This window comes from Nerophis ophidion, linkage group LG09 (genome assembly GCF_033978795.1).
Source record: "Nerophis ophidion isolate RoL-2023_Sa linkage group LG09, RoL_Noph_v1.0, whole genome shotgun sequence".
NCBI lineage: Eukaryota > Metazoa > Chordata > Actinopteri > Syngnathiformes > Syngnathidae > Nerophis > Nerophis ophidion.
Window position 1 is genome coordinate 73,468,566 of NC_084619.1, and position 19,134 is coordinate 73,487,699.

Below are 19,134 nucleotides of genomic sequence, written 5' to 3' on the forward strand. Positions count from 1 at the left end.
AATATGTCTGTCATTAGATAAATATATTAAAATAATTCTGCCCTAATAAATTAAATAATGCATCTGTTATTAGATAAATACATTAAAATAATTCTGACTTAATAAATTAAGTAACACATTTGCCATTCGATGAATACATTAGAATAATTAAATAAATATGTCAGTCATTAGATAAAGACATTAAAACACTTCTGACTTAATTAATTAAATAATTAAATAAAACTGAATATGTCTGTCATAAGATAAATACATTAAAATATTTTTGTCCTAATACATAAAATAATAAATTTGTCACTGAATAAACACATTAAAAAAATCATAAAATAAATATGTCTGTAATTAAATAAATACATTAACATAATTCTGACCTAATAAATTTAATTTTACATTTGTTATTAGATAAATACATTAAAATAATTCTGACCTAATAAATTAAATAATACATGTGTCATTTGATCAATACAATAAAATATATTTTTTTAAATATGTCAGTCATTAGATAAAGACATTAAAATACACCTGACTTAATTAATTAAATAATACATTTGTCATTCGATGAATACATTAAAATAAACCTGTCATTAAATAAAACTGAATATGTCTGTCATCAGATAAATACATTAAAATCATTTTTTCCTAATACATAAAATAATAAATTTGTCACTGAATAAATACATTTAAAAAAAAATCATAAAATAAATATGTCTGTAATTAAATAAATACATTAACATAATTCTGACATAATAAATTTAATATTACATTTGTTATTAGATAAATATATTAAAACAATTCTGACCTAATAAATTAAATAATACATGATAAAAAAAAATAAAATAAAATATGTCAGTTATTAGATAAAGACACTAAGATAAATCTGACTCAATGAATTAAATAAACACATCAGATCAACAAACACATAAACAATGAAGTTGCCCTAAATAAATAAATATCATGAAATACATTACAAAGATAAGGACACTTATTTCAGATTATATTTAGTTAATGGAGACTTAAATATATGTTTTAATTATATAACATATTTTGTACTTTACGACTTAAGACAAATCAAGTGTATAAAACAGTTTTTACAAGGTGGAGGATTTCCAGGAACATCAACAACTGATACATGCATAAATGCTGGCACATGTTCAATTTAAATGTAGGATTCATAAACATTGTATTTTAATGACATTATGTAGAAGAAACACAGCACAAATGTTCAATATTTTAGCTCATCTTTACAATATTGTGTTTTTGTATCATTCTATCCATCAGGTGAGGGTAGAAATAACCAGTTCCTACCACTAGATGTTAGTCTAAGATCAGTACAAGCTACATTTCCCAGTGGAAGATGAAAACAGATGCATTTTGAGTTGAACATAATCAACTTGATTGCATGTCAGGGAGAATATGTCTAAAAAAAAAAAAAAAAAAAAAATGTCCTTCTGTCTCTGCTCCTTACATCGTAGGTGGAAAACTCAGGGGATCCTTGGGAAAACTTCGCCAACTCCCAGCCGCTCTCCTACTGGGAATGTGTCTACCTCCTGATGGTGACCATGTCCACCGTGGGATACGGGGATGTCTATGCAAAAACCACCTTGGGGCGCCTGTTCATGGTCTTCTTCATCCTCGGCGGTTTGGTAAAAAAAAAAAAAAAAACTCTGATTTTTCTCCCTCCCCTGTTCCCTTATTTATTAACCCTGTCTTTACCTCTTGCCTGAACCCTGACTTCCTCTTGAATATATTGCATTGTTCTTAAAGGCCTACTGAAAGCCACTACTAGCGACCACGCAGTCTGATAGTTTATATATCAATGATGAAATATTAACATTGCAACACATGCCAATACGGCCGCTTTAGTTTACTGAATGGCAATTTTAAATTTTGCGCTAAAATGACGCGGTTTGGGCGTGACGTCACGCATTGTAGAGGACATTTTGTTCCAGCATCGTCCACAGCTATAAGTCGTCTGTTTTCATCGCATAATTCCACAGTATTCTGGACCGCTGTGTTGCTGAATTTTTTGCAATTTGTTCAATGAATAATGGAGACGTCAAAGAAGAAAGCTGTAGGTGGGAAGCGGTTTATTGCGGCCGCCTTTAGCAACACAAACATAGCCGGTGTTTCATTGTTTACATTCCCGTAAGACGACGGTCAAGCTTTACTATGGAACAGAGCGGTCAAGCGAACACGGTTGGATTGGACCACACACACAAAGTACACACAAAGATAATTTCGAAAGATCTTGTTTCGAAAAGGGTCCCTTGCGAAGGGCAAAGATGGGCATCGCCACCACTAGGGAAGGGTATCGTTTGAATTCAAACGATTCCGATTCTTTGTTTCGATTCTGATTCCTAACGATTCTCGATTCCGATTCTTTCTTTAAAAAATAAATACAATTAAAGCTGCAAGCAGCGTTGGTCGGGTCCGCCTTTGGCTGCTGCCCCCGAGACCCACGGCCGGATAAGCGTTAGAAGACGCCTTGGAGCCACTATTTTGAGAATCTAATGCATTGTGAAAGTAATGCAGTTGTTGTATTGAAGTGAAAATATCAAACTTCCTGTTGATTTTTGCTAAAGTATGTTGATTATTAAACTGTAGGTCTAAGTGAGACCTACATAGTGTTTTTTGTTTCATGTCTCTCTGACATTCCTACCGGAAGTTACAAGCAGTTTTGTCTGTTTTCTTCCTAGGAGCAGTTTGTCCGTGTTGTATTCCTAGGGGGGGCGCTAGAGCGCAATTTTGAGTTTTGAGGTCAGGTTTTTTCATCAGATCGCAATTTTTGCCAGACCTGATGTGTGTGTCAAGTTTGGTGAGTTTAGAAGCATTTTAAGGGGGTCAAATAACAGCTCAAAGAGGCAAAAATGACATTTTTTAGGTGACTTTGCACAGGGGTTCTTTGAAGGCGCGTAAAATCAAAACCTGAGAACTTATCAAAACTCTGTTCTATACTTTTAATCAGAAGGGTTCAATCTCTCTCCTGTGCGAGTTTGAAGCCAAAACTGCAAACGCACTCAGAGGAGATAATGTTTGAAGAAAGGTGACCGGTTTTTACAAAACTTTTGTTTTGAAGGGGGGATTGCAAACTTCCTGTTGATTTTTGTTGGGGGTTGTCAATCTATGAAATGTAGGTCTAAGCGAGACCTACATAGAGGTTTTTGTTTCATGTCTCGCCGACATTCTTACCAGAAGTTACAAGCAGTTTTGCTTCTTTGAGCTGTTATTTGACCCCCTTAAAATGTTTCTAAACTCACTAAACTTGACACACACATCAGGTCTGGCAAAAATTGCCATCTAATGAAAACACAAACCCCAAAACTCAAAATTGCGCTCTAGCACTATTTTTGTATAAAACACTGAAAAAACTGCTCCTAGGAAGAAAACACAGACAAATCTGCTTGTAACTTCCGGTAGGAATGTCAGAGAGACATGAAACAAAAAAAACTATGTAGGTCTCACTTAGACCTACATTTTAAATATTAACATAATTTGGCAAAAATCAACAGGAAGTTTGATATTTTCACTTCAGTACAACAACTGCATTACTTTCACAATGCATTAGATTCTCAAAATAGTGGCTCCAAGGCGTCTTCTAACGCTTATCCGGCCGTGGGTCTCGGGGGCAGCAGCCAAAGGCGGACCCGACCAACGCTGCTTGCAGCTTTAATTTTTTTCTAGTCCTTCACTCTCACTTTCCTCATCCACGAATCTTTCATCCTCGCTCAAATTAATGGGGAAATCGTCACTTTCTCGGTCCAAATCGCTTAAATAAGAACATCTCATTTCAGTAGGCCTTTAAATATGATAGAAAGTAGTCGACACAAACTGCTAAATCTGTCAATATGAGGATTTCGTGGTCATTGTGTAGTCCCTTCCTCCTGTTTAGCCTCTTGTTTCTTGTGCTTTGTAACTACTCTCCCCTTATGTCTCTCTTCTTGTGTTTTGGAAAAAAAAAGACCGATATTGTATGATTATATTGTTAATGTTCTCTTAAAGAAAAAAAAGAAAAAGCGGTTTCAGGACACCCTCCCCTTTTTGTGTCCCTTCCCACATTTCCAACAAACACGGGGCAGGGAGATGAGGGCTAGGCCTGCCTGACTGTTACCACGGCAACCTCAGCCTCCCGCGAACTCTCATTTCGATGTTTTGTTATATTTGCAACATGTGTGCTCATGTTGACCTCTGGTCAGTATTTAGTTGCAAGTCAGGCACATCTTTTAGATGTTGTTTCGATTCCCCGTGGGTGTTTTTTTTTACGTGTATCATACAGTAGATGTTTTGTCAAACTGGAGGCACATACTTGTGGAAAAAAAAACATAAACCAGTGAAGTTGGCTCGTTGTGTAAATGGTAAATAAAAACAGAATACAATCATTTTAAAATAATTGCCGCCGGGGCGCTAATTAATTTAAAACCTCTTCTCACTCCGGCGTTTACCATAGGCATGCGGTAAATTTAGGCCTGCGCTTATAAATTTGAATGTGATGTAAGGATACCATCATAAAAAGCACATTTAATAAAAAAATACGTTATTATGGTCTTACCTTTACTTATAAATAAAGTCCATGCATAGCTTCTTCTGATCAAAAGTATCGATAGTCTTCCTTATCTTTCTTCAGTTTTAAAAGTCTCTCTGTGTCGATGGAGATCTTCCTTTATTACCTCCTGCTTCGATTGAAAGTCCAGTTTAGAAAACTGCTATCAGTTAGCCCTGCTCCTCACGGGCGGGCGACGACAGAATTATCCTCGGACAACTCCCCCTCCCGCTCTGCTCCGTGGGGGATCTCTTTATCCCACCACTGCCACCATGAAATATTCTTGTATAAATAATACACTGGGTATTTAGGACTGGAACGTGCTTTATTTCAGCCCGGTTGTTTACATAGCCAGCATAGAAGTAGTGGTGTTACATCCTAAAAGGTCCGTCGTGCACCCCCCCCCCCGCGTCAGAACCATTCCCAGCACATATCACGTCACTCGTTGTCACTTCTTCAGCAGCCGAGTAGTCGCAAGAATGATCACTAGCGCCCTCTACCACCAGGAGGCGGTAGTCATTTAATGACTCATATTTGACACACGCAGCTACGGTATACTAATAAAACACAGCTGCTTACTGTTCTTTTTAGAATATTCAATAGCTTGGACCTTAAATCCTACTGAATAGCTACCGGTATTGAAATCAGCCTCCTCAATTTTGAAAATGATGACAGGGGAAATGTCAGGTGTGACATCTCGAATAACTCATTTTTTTTTTTACTCTCTTTGAGAATTTGTATCCAGTTTAGGTACTAAAGTTAAAATTAAAGTACCAATGATTGTCACACACACACTAGTTGTGGTGAAATGTGTCCTCTGCATTTGACCCATCCCTTTATTCACCCCCTGGGAGGTGAGGGGAGCAGTGAGCAGCAGCGGTGGCCACGCCCAGGAATCATTTTTGGTGATTTAACCCCCAATTCCAACCTTTGATGCTAAATGCCAAGCAGGGAGGTAATGGCTCCCATATTTATAGTCTTTGGTATGACTCGGCCGGGGTTTGAACTCACAACCTACCGATCTCAGGGCAGACACTCGAACACAGGGGTAGGGAACCTATGGCTCTAGAGCCAGATGTGGCTCTTTTGATGACTGCTTCTGGCTCACAGATAAATCTGAGCTGACATTGCTTAACAGGATAAGTAATAAATAATTCCACTTGTAATCACAGTTTTAAAAATAACGTTCAAAATATTAAACATTCTCATGTATTTTTAATCCATCCATCCGTTTTTCTACCGCACCTGTTCAAGAAGTTGCATTTATGGTAATAAGTGATTTATTTGTTATTGGTTAGTTTAGGGTTTGGCCTCTTGGGGGTTTTTCAGACCACCAAGCACCGGGATGAGAGCCTGTTTTAGCGTTATAATATTGTTTTTATTTTTCAATAAGTCTCTCAGTTTCTTTCCAGAAATTGTCTTTTCCTCTTTCGTTCTGGCTCGCGCTCTGGCTCCAGCCCCAACTCCGTCTCTCCTCCAGAGCGACAGGTGATTAGATAAAAAGGCCCAGGTGGGCCTTCTACGCACCTGTCGCTGATTTCAAAGCTGGTCCTGGCAACACCCCGCTTCGCTGCAGGCCCGCAGGCCACGCCTCCTCCACAGTTAGCTTCAGAATAACAATGTTATTACAAATAATACGAGACCTATTATACTCTAGAGATGTTGGTCTTACTTAAAAATGCACGCAATTCGTTGTGTTCAGGGTTGAAAAATATATCCTACTGCTCTTATGGAAATACATTTTAAAATATTTCTCAGCCAAAAAGGTTCCCGACCCCTGCTCTGACAACTAGCTACTATAATATTAATAACAACAAAAAAATAATTTCACCCATGGACACACCCGAGGAGAATTCTAAACATCCGGGGGAGAATCAAAACAACATCTAAAGCATATACTAAAGTAAATGTAAATACTATTTTACATGTCAATGTGTCGTCCTAATACACCCATTAATGAATGAATATTCACACTTCCATGCCAAAAAATAATCACACAGTGAAAAAAAATCACCCACGGGAATCAAAATGCATTGACATTTAAATAAAACGGTCTATGATATATATAGTCGTGGTCAAAAGTTTACATACACTTGTAAAGAACGTATAATAATGTCATGGCTGTCTTGAGTTTCCAATCATTTCCAGCGATGGAAGCACATACTTGTTGAAGTTTGGTTCTTTTATGAATTTATTATGGGTCTACTGAAAAGTATTCATACAGCAGGGGTGTCCAAACTTTTTCCACTGAGGGCCGCACACTTTGGCCAAGTTGATATTTTTTCATTTTCAAAACCAATACAATATACACTTTATTTTTTATTTTTATTATTGTTGGGGCTCCCGGAAAAGGGTGGAGTGCCATCTCCGGGTTGGGGAGGAGACCCTGCCCCAAGTGGAGGAGTTCAAGTACCTAGGAGTCTTGGGAAGAGTGGATCGTGAGATCGACAGGCGGATCGGTGCGGCGTCTTCAGTAATGCGGACGTTGTACCGATCCGTTGTGGTGAAGAAGGAGCTGAGCCGGAAGGCAAAGCTCTCAATTTACCGGTCGATCTACGTTCCCATCCTCACCTATGGTCATGAGCTTTGGGTCATGACCGAAAGGATAAGATCACGGGTACAAGCGACCCAAATGAGTTTCCTCTCCCTTAGAGATAGGGTGAGAAGCTCTGCCATCCGGGAGGAACTCAAAGTAAAGCCGCTGCTCCTCCACATGGAGAGGAGCCAGATGAGGTGGTTCGGGCATCTGGTCAGGATGCCACCCGAACGCCTCCCTAGGGAGGTGTTTAGGGCACGTCCAACCGGTAGGAGGCCACCCGAACGCCTCAGGACACGTTGGGAAGACTATGTCTCCCGGCTGGCCTGGGAACGCCTCGGGATCCCCCGGGAAGAGCTAGACGAAGTGGCTGGGGAGAGGGAAGTCTGGGCTTCCTTGCTTAGGCTGCTGCCCCCGCGACCCGACCTCGGATAAGCGGAAGATGATGGATGGATGGATGGATGGATGTTGGGGCTCGCTCAAGTTAGGTTTTAAGGACCCAGAAGGGTTTCAGTCTTAAAAAATGTTCAAAATAAGTCATATGTAATTTTTTTCATAAAACCCTTGAATCGCTAATTCTACTTCATTATTTCTTTTACTTTTTACAAGCTTTTTGTCGAAATTCAATTTTTTGAGGCAAAATACACAATATTTTCCCAAAAAGATTTTCAAAGTGGCGCCTATCTCAGCTACAATCGGGCGGAAGGCGGGGTACACCCTGGACAAGTCGCCACCTCATCACAGGGCCAACACAGATAGACAGACAACATTCACACACTTGGGCCAATTTAGTGTTGCCAATCAACCTATCCCCAGGTGCATGTCTTTGGAAGTGGGAGGAAGCCGGAGTACCCGGAGGGAACCCACGCAGTCACGGGGAGAACATGCAAACTCCACACAGAAAGATCCTCAGCCTGGAATTGAACCCAGGACTGCAGGACCTTTGTATTGTGAGGCAGACGCACTAACCCCTCTGCCACCGTGAAGCCCCCCGCGACCCCGAAAGGGAATAAGCGGTAGAAAATGGATGGATGGATATTTAATATGAAGTAATTGGATCCCTAAATAAGTCAATAATTCACAGAAAATGTATTTGAATTTATTATTGTTATTATTTTTTTTTTTTAGCAAAGACAGTTATTAAATTCCACTAAAATCCTTAGGGATCCAAAAGTGCCCCACTCATAAAAAGGTCATGTTTTTTTTTTAATTTTTGTTATTTTTCATTCAACACTTAAATCTCTATATCAGCTTCAGATTATATATTGTAATTGGTTTATTATATTTATAATAACAATCAATAGGATAATTAGTATAAATAGTATTAGTATATCATTAGTATGGAATTTTTTTTCTTCAAATTTTTATATTTTTCATGTTTTTTATCTTTGTTGTAGTTATGTCCTTTTTGTCCTTAAATCAATCAATAATTTATAGCAACATTGATTTTTATTCATTATTATTTTTGGAGAAATTATTTAAAAAATGGTGTAATTAGAGTCAACAATGCAACTTTTTCTCGTTGCATTTCACCTATTTGCTCTTTTATTCCACTTTTTAATGCTTAAAAAATATATATATATTTTAGTATTTTTGGAATGATGTGCTGCGGGCCGCAAATGTCCCCCCGGGCCACACTTTGGACACCCCTGACATGTTAATATTTGGTTAGATGTCCCTTGGATACGGCACTTTTGGTAGACATCCACAAGCTTCTGCTTGAATTTCTGTCCACTCCTCTTGACAAAATTGGTGCAGTTCAGCTAAATGTGCTGGTTTTCGGACTTGTTTCTTCATCATTGTCCACACGTTTAAGTCAGGACTTTGGGAAAGGCATTCTAAAACCTTCATTCTAGCCTGATTTAGCCATTCCTTTTGTAAGGTTCAAACACTGACGACATCTATTAATCAGACAAGAAGCAAGGAATCATGCAGAGACAGAGTTCAATTTAGCAATCTCTTGGAATGTTAGCTCTGCACAAATACAGAAAAAACACTTCATCACAAATTGACAATCCTTTATAGTAAGGGCCCTTAAGCATAACGTTATGATGATAATAAATACATCATTATTCTAACACCTTTTCCACTTAAGACATGTGTTTGGGGTCATTGTTCTGTTGACCACGGAACTTTCCTCCAGAAGGTCTTATCTTTTAATGATGACCTGCTCGCACATTTAGGCTGTTTTCTGTCATCGGCCCAAGGCCAGACCGGTAATAATGACTCCGGGCTGGAGGACGTTCAAAAGCCGAGGATCGTAGAGAATTTTTCCGTGAAATCTCCAAGCGAATGGTATCGTCGATAACTGCAAAAAAACAACATTTTCCCTGCAAAAATGCATTCAGCTCATTCTCCGAGCCCAGCGGATGAGTGTCAATGTGTTCTTGCAGCCGCGGGAGCACCAGGAGGGTCTACTCGAGTCAACCTGCCCAATCATCTGTGTTTGTTGGACTAAACATGGCACATAGGTTCTTCTTCCATCCAAAGTCTGCTTTGGTACTATCACAGACTAAAACTGCTGTGATGAAATTGACCAACAAATGTTAATATTTAATGTTAAACACAAGTCTCTACAGAGAGATCCTGGTTTGCATTTCTCTCCCTTTGAGGACTCTGGGTTCACGCTCCTTACCAGCTGCTCTGTAGTCTCTCTCTCTCTTTTTTTTTAGCCTCTGCTTCTGTCTCCTATCTTCTCCTTAGGCCATGTTTGCCAGCTACGTCCCTGAAATCATAGAGTTAATAGGAAACCGCAAGAAATATGGTGGTTCCTATAGTGCGGTTAATGGGAGAAAGTAAGTATTCCAGGACGGTGCTGCTGTTGTTTTGTGTGGCGCTTAGGGACCCTCTGCATGCCTTTTTTTCTGTTTTTTTTTTGTGTTTCTGTTCCATGCATGTAGGCCATGTTTGCTCGCTACGTGCCAGAAATTGCTGCTCTCATCCTTAACCGGAAGAAATTCGGAGGGAGTTATAACTCGACACGAGGCCGAAAGTAAGTTGGAACGCAGACAAGGTGTGGTTGTGTGACTGGAGACCTCCCTCTCCCCCCACTTGGAGTGTGATACCACACTGAGGGGCGGTTAGCCTTTGAGCAAAATATAATGTTGATAGCTTCAAGTCACACTGCATGACTGGAGACCTCGGCCATTAGGATTCACTTCTTCATGCACTCTGAAGCTCTTTTGCTCTGCACCATCTTCTTCTTCTTCACTCTTTCTCACTCTGGCTTCTTTGTCTTCTCAAGGAGTATTAGGGCCACCCTAAAAAGGAAAATAGTAAAGAAAAACCTGGGTAAAAGAATTATAGAGACATTATTGTCATTGCACAAGTAAAACAAAACTATTCTTTTGTATTTCATGATTTATTAATCTCTTGGTGTGATTGTTTTTTTTTATTATTATTTTTTTTGGTGCTATATCAACCTTAAAATAATGAAATTTACTTTTAGAAAAAAGGTAATTAAATAAAAAAAAAAAAGACAAATCTGTCATGAAATTGTTGTTATTAAATAAATATGTAAAATAAATATATCCGTCATTAGATAAATAAATTAAAATCATTTTGACCTAATACATTAATAATACATTTCTTAATAGATAAATACATTAAAAATAATTCTGACCTAATAAATGAATACATTTGTCATTCAATGAATACATTAAAATAAACCTGTCATTAAATAAATAAATAAGTCTGTCATTAAAAAAATACATTGAAAATAATTTTGACTTAATAAATTAAATAATAGATTTGTCATCATATAAATAAAAATACATTTGGTCTAATACATTAAATAATATATTTTTCACTAAATAAATACATACAAAATAAATATCTCATAAAATAAACATATCTGTCATTAGATAAATACATTAACTTAATTTGGACCTAGTTAATTAAATAATTTATTTGTCATTAAAAAAATACATTGAAATATAACTTTCACCAAATACATTAAATGATAAATTTGTCACTAAATAAATACATTGAAAATTAAATATTTCATAAAATAAATATGCCTGTCATTTGATTAAAATTAACATAATTCTGACCTAGTAATTTAAATAATACATTTGTCATTAGATAAATACATTAAACTATAATATTGACCTAATACATTAAATAATACATTTGTTATTAGATAAATACATTAAAAATAATTCTGATATAATGAATTAAATAATAGATTTTTCATCATATAGATAAAAATACATTTAATGTAATACATTAAATAAAATATTTGTCACAAAATAAATACATAAACAATAAATATCACATACAATAAATATGTCTGTCATTAGATAAATACATTAACATAATTCTGACCTATAGTCATTTAAATAATACATTTTTCATTAGATAAATACATTAATGTATAATTTTGACCTAATACATTAAATGATACATTTGTCATTCGATGAATACATTAAAATAAACCAGTAATTAAATAAATAAATATGTCTGTCATTAGATAAATACGTTAAAAATAATTCTGACTTAATAAATTACATAATAGATTTGTCATCATATAGATAAAAATAAATTTGATCTAATACACTAAATAATATATTTATCACTAAATAAATACATAAAAAATAAATATATAATAAAATTAACATCTGTCATTAGATAAATACATTAAATTAATTTGGGCCTAGTAAATTAAATAATTTTATTAGTCATTAGATAAATGCATTAAAATATAATTTTCACCTAATACATTAAATAATACATTTGCCACTAAATAAATAAAGTAAAAATTAAATATCTCATAAAATAAATATGTCTGTCATTAGATAAAACATTAACATAATTCTGACCTATAATAATTTCAATAATACATTTGTCATTAGATAAATACAGTAAAGTATAATTTTGACCTAATACATAAAATAATGCATTTGTCATTCGATGAATACATTAAAATAAACCTGTCATTAAATAAATAAATATGTCTGTCATTAGACAAATACATTAAAAATAATTCTGACTTAATACAAAAAATTGTCCCTTATGATGAGAAAGAGTCTTTTTTCCAGTGTGTCCTCACTACTTTTTCCAGATTGTCCTCACTACTCCTTGCTGTCCTCGCTGTGACTTGTGCTGTGCTTCTCTCTCCTTGTCCTTCAAACATTCACACTCTCATGTATTTCATGTGGGGTTCTAGAGTGGAACCCGCTTATGTCAGTCACGCTTATGTTGACGAGCTGCTTCTCCACCAAATCAACACAATCCACCGTCTTCGTGTAATTCATCTGAAGTGCTGGCTTTTGTCGACGTAACATTTGGGACCCAAAGCTGAGATTGCTAGTCATTAAATAAAAATGGGTCTGCTTATGTTGACGTGTTGAAGCGTCTTAATTATCGCTCAGTGATGTGAAAGGTCAACAGCAGCGTGACTAATGTGTAATTAATTACACGGCAATAAAGAAACTTTATTAGTAGTCAGAACACAGAACACACAAGACAATTACAGCTGCAGCTATCTTGGATACATCTTTTAAATACCACACATACAATACAAATATATACTGTACAGGACACAAAGTGGACATGCCGTCTCATTCAATGCATTTTTATTTATTTTCATACATATTTACATTGTAGATTATTAATGTCAAACTCAAGGCCTGGGGGCCAGATGTGGCCCACCACAACATTCTATTTGGCCCTGTAACATTTCTTAGTATATATATATATATATATATATATATATATATATATATATATATATATATATGTATGTATGTATGTATGTATGTATGTATGTATGTATGTATGTATGTATGTATGTATGTATGTATGTATGTATATATATATATATATATATATATATATATATATATATATATATATACATGTATATATATATATATATATATACACATACATACATATATATATATATATATATATATATATATATGTATGTATGTGTATATATATATATATATATATATAAAAACTACACACACACACACACACATATATATCATATATGTATGTATAAATATATGTGTATATATATATCTATATATATATCTATATATATATATATATATATATATATATATATATATATACATATATATATATAATATATAATATATATGTATACACACACACATATATATATATATATATATATGTATAAATATATGTGTATAGCTATATAAACAGTATATATATATATATATATATATATACACATATATACATATATGTATATATATATATACTGTTTATATAGCTATACACATATATTTATACATACATATATATATATGTGTGTGTGTATACATATATGTATAAATATATGTGTATATCTATATAAACAGTATATATATATATACATATATATATATATATATATATATAATACCCCTAATTTTTGCATTTTTTTCTTGTTTTTGACCACTGACTTTTTCCAGTGTGAGTTGGATAAATTCAAATATGAAAATCAGAATAAAGTTGAAAGTGAACATTTTTTAGTGTTTTTTTAGTTGTGATGCCTTCAGTGACAATCTACAATGTAAATAGTCTTGAAAACATAAGAAACGCATTGAAATGAGAAAAAGCGTCCAATCAAGTCAGCAAACGCCCGATCAGATATCTTGAAGACTTGATAAAAGACATCACTTGCATGGATGCTCCTCTGCTTCAGACACCATCGATCTCAAAACACTTCTGTGTCAAACATTTCCTGTCCTTGATTTCATTTTGCCTGCTTTGTGGGCGTGGCCTGCATGTTGTTTGTGGGCGTGGCCTGCATGTTCTTTGCTCACATGCAACATTTCTTCATGCTTGCAATTATGGCTTTTTTTTCATGGAAAAAAAAAGCCATTTTGGTGGCGTCTCTCATGACTTCAGTAAAGTTTGTCACGACTCTCTGGCCCTGATCTTCAGTCAGCTCCCACACCCTGAATGCTGGTCTCTGGCCCTGATCTTCAGTCAGCTCCCACACCCTGAATGCTGGTCTCGCCTCGCTTCCCTTTTTGGAGGATTTATTTTACTTTTGCTTCGCCTGCTTGCTTGTTTGTCTCGGGTCCTCCGCCTGCTTGTCTCTCACAGCCGAGGGTCCGCACGTAACACTGTGGTCATCTACCAGTGCTGTTTGTCGCCCATTGTTACACGCTATATTGACAAAAGTATTTGGCCACCCATCCAAATGTATATAATCAAGCACTTAGGCATGGAGACTGTTTCTACAAACACTTGTGAAAAAATGGGCCGCTTTCAGTTATTTCCAGCATGAAACTTTCATAGGATGCCAACTGTGCAACAAATCCAGTCGTGAAATTTCTTAAATATTCCAAAGTCAACGGCCCTCTAAATTATGACAAAAATGTGCCTTGACTGGCCTGCTCAGAGTCCTGACCTGAACCCCAAAAGATCCCCAAAAAACAAACAAACAGCGAGAGCAACTAAATTAACATAAATAAAAGACAGACAACAGTTAGCTGCATAAACAGTAATCATGTTTTCACAAATATTTGTGAAAAAATGGGCCGCTCTCAGTGATTTCCAGCGTGGAACTGTCATAGGATGCCACCTGTGCAACAAATCTAGTCGTGACATTTCCTCACTCTTAACTGTTCCAAAGTCAACTGTCGGCTTTATTATAAGAACATGTGGGGATTAACTTGACTGGCCTGCACAGAGTCCTGACCTGAACCCGAAAAAAACAAAACAAAATCAGCGAGAGCAACTAAATTAACATAAATAACAGACAGAGAAGTTAACTACATAAACAGTTATCATATTTTCATAAACATTTGTGAAAGAATGAGCCGCTATCAGTGATTTCCAGCATGAAACTGTCATAGGATGCCACCTGTGATACCATTTTTGTCGTGAAGATTCCTAAATATTACAAAGTCAACGGTCATTTTCATTATAACAAAATGCGGGCATGAACTTGACTGGCCTGCTCACAGTCCTGACCTGAACCCGAAAAAACTAAACAAAAAACAGCGAGAGCAACTAAATTAACATAAATAACAGACAACAGTTAGCTACATAAAGAGTAATAATGTTTCCACAAACATTTGTGAAAGAATGGGCCGCTCTCAGTGATTTCCAGTGTGGAACTGTCATAGCATGCCACCTGCGCAACAAATCCAGTAGTGAAATGTCCTCGCTCCTAAATATTTCAAAGTGCACGGTCGGTTTTATTATAAGATAATGTGGGGATCAACTTGACTGAGCTGCTCAGAGTCCTGACCTGAACCTGAAAAAATTAAAACAAACAGCGAGAGCAACTAAATTAATACAAATAACAGACAGACAAGTTAACTACATAAACTGTTAGAATATTTTCACAAACATTTGTGAAAGAATGAGCTGCTATCAGTGATTTCCAGCATGAAACTGTCATAGGATGCCACCTGTGCAACCAATCCAGTCATGAAAATTCCTAAATATTCCCAGGTCAACGGTCATTTTTATTATAACAAAATGCGGGCATGAACTTGACTGGCCTGCTCAGAGTCCTGACCTGAACCGCAAAAAACCCTCCAAAAAACAAACAAACAGAGAGCAAATAAATTAACATAAATAAAAGACAGACAACAGTTAGCTGCATAAACAGTAATCATGTTCTCACAAACATTTGTGAAAGAATGGGCCGCTCTCAGTGATTTCCAGCGTGGAACTGTCATAGGATGCCACCTGTGCAACAAATCTAGTCGTGACATTTCCTCACTCTTAACTGTTCCAAAGTCAACTGTCGGCTTTATTATAAGAACATGTGGGGATTAACTTGACTGGCCTGCACAGAGTCCTGACCTGAACCCGAAAAAAACAAAACAAAAATCAGCGAGAGCAACTAAATTAACATAAATAACAGACAGAGAAGTTAACTACATAAACAGTTATCATATTTTCACAAACATTTGTGAAAGAATGAGCCGCTATCAGTGATTTCCAGCATGAAACTGTCATAGGATGCCACCTGTGATACCATTTTTGTCGTGAAGATTCCTAAATATTACAAAGTCAACGGTCATTTTCATTATAACAAAATGCGGGCAAGAACTTGACTGGCCTGCTCACAGTCCTGACCTGAACCCGAAAAAACTAAACAAAAAACAGCGAGAGCAACTAAATTAACACAAATAACAGACAACAGTTAGCTACATAAAGAGTAATAATGTTTCCACAAACATTTGTGAAAGAATGGGCCGCTCTCAGTGATTTCCAGCGTGGAACTGTCATAGGATGCCACCCGTGCAACAAATCCAGTCTTGACATTTCCTCACTCTTAACTGTTCCAAAGTCAACTGTCGGCTTTATTATAAGAACATGTGGGGATTAACTTGACTGGCCTGCACAGAGTCCTGACCTGAACCCGAAAAAAAAAACCAAAAAAAAAAACAGCGAGAGCAACTAAATTAACATAAATAACAAACAGACAACAGTTAGCTACATAAACAGTAATAATGTTTCCACAAACATTTGTGAAAGAATGGGCCGCTCTCAGTGATTTCCAGCGTGGAACTGTCATAGGATGCCACCTGTGCAACAAATCCAGCCGTGACATTTCCTCACTCTTAACTATTCCAAAGTCAACTGTCGGCTTTATTATAAGAACATGTGGGGATTAACTTGACTGGCCTGCACAGAGTCTTGACCTGAACCCGAAAAAAAAAAAAATCAGCGAGAGCAACTAAATTAACATGAATAACAAACAACAGTTAGCTACATAAACAGTAATCATGTTTCCACAAACATTTGTGAAAAAATGGGCCGCTCTCAGTGATTTCTAGAGTGGAACGGTCATAGGATGCCACCTGTGCAACAAATCCAGTCGTGAAATTTTCTCACTCTTAACTATTCCAAACTCAACTGTCGGCTTTATTATAAGAACATCTGGGGATTAACTTGACTGGCCTGCACAGAGTCCTGACCTGAACCCGAAAAAAACTAAACAAAAAACAGCGAGAGCAACTAAATTAACATAAATAAAAGACAGACAACAGTTAGCTACATAAACAGTAATAATGTTTCCACAAACATTTGTGAAAGAATGGGCCGCTCTCAGTGATTTCCAGCGTGGAACTGTCATAGGATGCCACCTGTGCAACAAATCCAGCCGTGACATTTCCTCACTCTTAACTGTTCCAAAGTCAACTGTCGGCTGTATTATAAGAAAATGCGGGGATCAACTAGACTGGCCTGCTCAGAGTCCTGACCTGAACCCAATAGAACACTATTGGGATGAATTCGAACGGAGACTGAGAGCCAGGCCTTCTCACCAATGCGCTTTGGGAAAGAATGGTCAAAAACTACTATAAACACACTCCGCAAACCTTGTGGACAGCCTTTCCCGGAAGAGTTGAAGCTGTAAAAGCTGCAAAAGGTGGACCGACATCATATTGGGTCGGGAACGGGATGGCACTTCAAGCTCATACGTGAGTCAAAACAGGTGGCCAAATACTTTTGGCAATATAGAGCATCTTCCTTCCCCTTGGAGCTCAAACTTTATTGATATTCAGCACACAATCATTCAATGCAATTCTCATTTTCTGTTTTGTAATATGCATCATCCTCCTCTCTCCCCTTATTTCCATCCAATCGGGAAATAATTCCAAGAGAGAAAAAAAAAACGGGCTTTTCTTCAATGTTTTTCCCCCCCGAATAAGATTGATGACATGTTATGTTTGGCCCCTCAACCTCCATGCAGGCCCTCAAATGGGTGCTGAGAGAAGCTCTGGTCAAAGCTGAGCATACTTTCACCCCACACACTTTATTTTCTCTTCTCCGCAGCTTCTTTTTTTTCTTCTTTCCCCTCTCGTGGTTCCGCCCGCACATGTGGTAGCCATCACGGCGTCCCCGCGCGTTGACGTTTAGCCGTGTTTGGTGTTTACATGCGCGGCCTAAACAAAAGTTTATCAGCAAAGAAATAAGAGGGCGAGATTGCAAGCATGTGACTGATTACTCGCGAGACACGGCGGAGAATTAAAAGAGAGACACGGTGATGTAATCTTCCTTGATGGAAATTACCTTTCATGGCGGCCGAGCTGGGCTTGTGTACACTTTGTTGATAAAACAATGACGAGCGTCGTGTTGAGTCGGCGCCGGCGCCGTGTTTTCCGTTGCGGCTTTTCGTTTGAGAGGTTGGCACACAATTTAAGCGTGAATTCCAACACATACCTTCCTGATTTTTGTGTTTTTTTGTCATAGCCAAAACGATAATAAATGTTTGAAAAGTGTATTTTCAACTTTTGGTTTAGCTGGCTTAAGACCCAAGCTGTTTGTTTACATGTTTTTTTTAAATTGTATTTCTCTTTGCTATTTGGGCTCATTGGACCCTAATTAGAATTAAAAACTAAGAATCATCATTTGATATAATGTACTTAGTCCATAAGTACACAAACGTGTACTTAATGTTTAGTCACATGGTTATTCTTATTTTTTAACTTTTTTCCCCCAAAATTCCATTGTATGTTATACTCTTCTGACACCACCGGATGGCAGTATATGTGTCCACATATGTGGCCATAAGACCCCAATTCAGTAGTGTACACCATTTTGGAAATAAGAGCTAAAAGGGACTACTAAGCCTTTAACGTGAATAAATACTATTTTTCCTTAAAAAAAAAGAAAAAAAAAAGGCCCAGTCTTTAAATAGGCATTATCCACATAAGTGGCCATAAGACCCCAATTCAGTAGTGTACACCATTTTGGAAATAAGAGCTAAAAGGGACCACTAAGCTTTTAACATGAATAAATACTTATTTTCCTTGGAAAAAAAAAAAAAAGGCCCAGTCTTTAAATAGGCATTGTCCACATAAGTGGCCATAAGACCCCAATTCAGTAGTGTACACCATTTTGGAAATAAGAGCTAAAAGGGACCACTAAGCTTTAAACGTGAATAAATACTATTTTTCCTTAAAAAAAAAAAGAAAAGGCCCAGTCTTTAAATAGGCATTGTCCTCATAAGTGGCCACAAGACCCCAATTCAGTAGTGTATACAATTTTGGAAATAAGAGTTAAAAGGGGCCACTAAGCTTTTAACGTATATAAATACAAATTTTCCTTGAAAAAAAAAAAAGCCCAGTCT

At 36.6% G+C, this 19,134-nt stretch overlaps 1 protein-coding gene across 1 annotated transcript in view; it reads left to right on the plus strand.

Moving 5' to 3' along the window:
* Window positions 1–19,134, plus strand: part of LOC133559722 (calcium-activated potassium channel subunit alpha-1a-like) — a 572,272-nt gene that overhangs the window by 329,028 nt on the left and 224,110 nt on the right. The window contains exons 8-9 of the mRNA XM_061911767.1: window positions 1,470–1,640; window positions 9,774–9,865. Of these exons, the coding sequence (XP_061767751.1) occupies window positions 1,470–1,640; window positions 9,774–9,865 (263 nt within the window). The remainder of the gene's footprint in view (window positions 1–1,469; window positions 1,641–9,773; window positions 9,866–19,134) is intronic.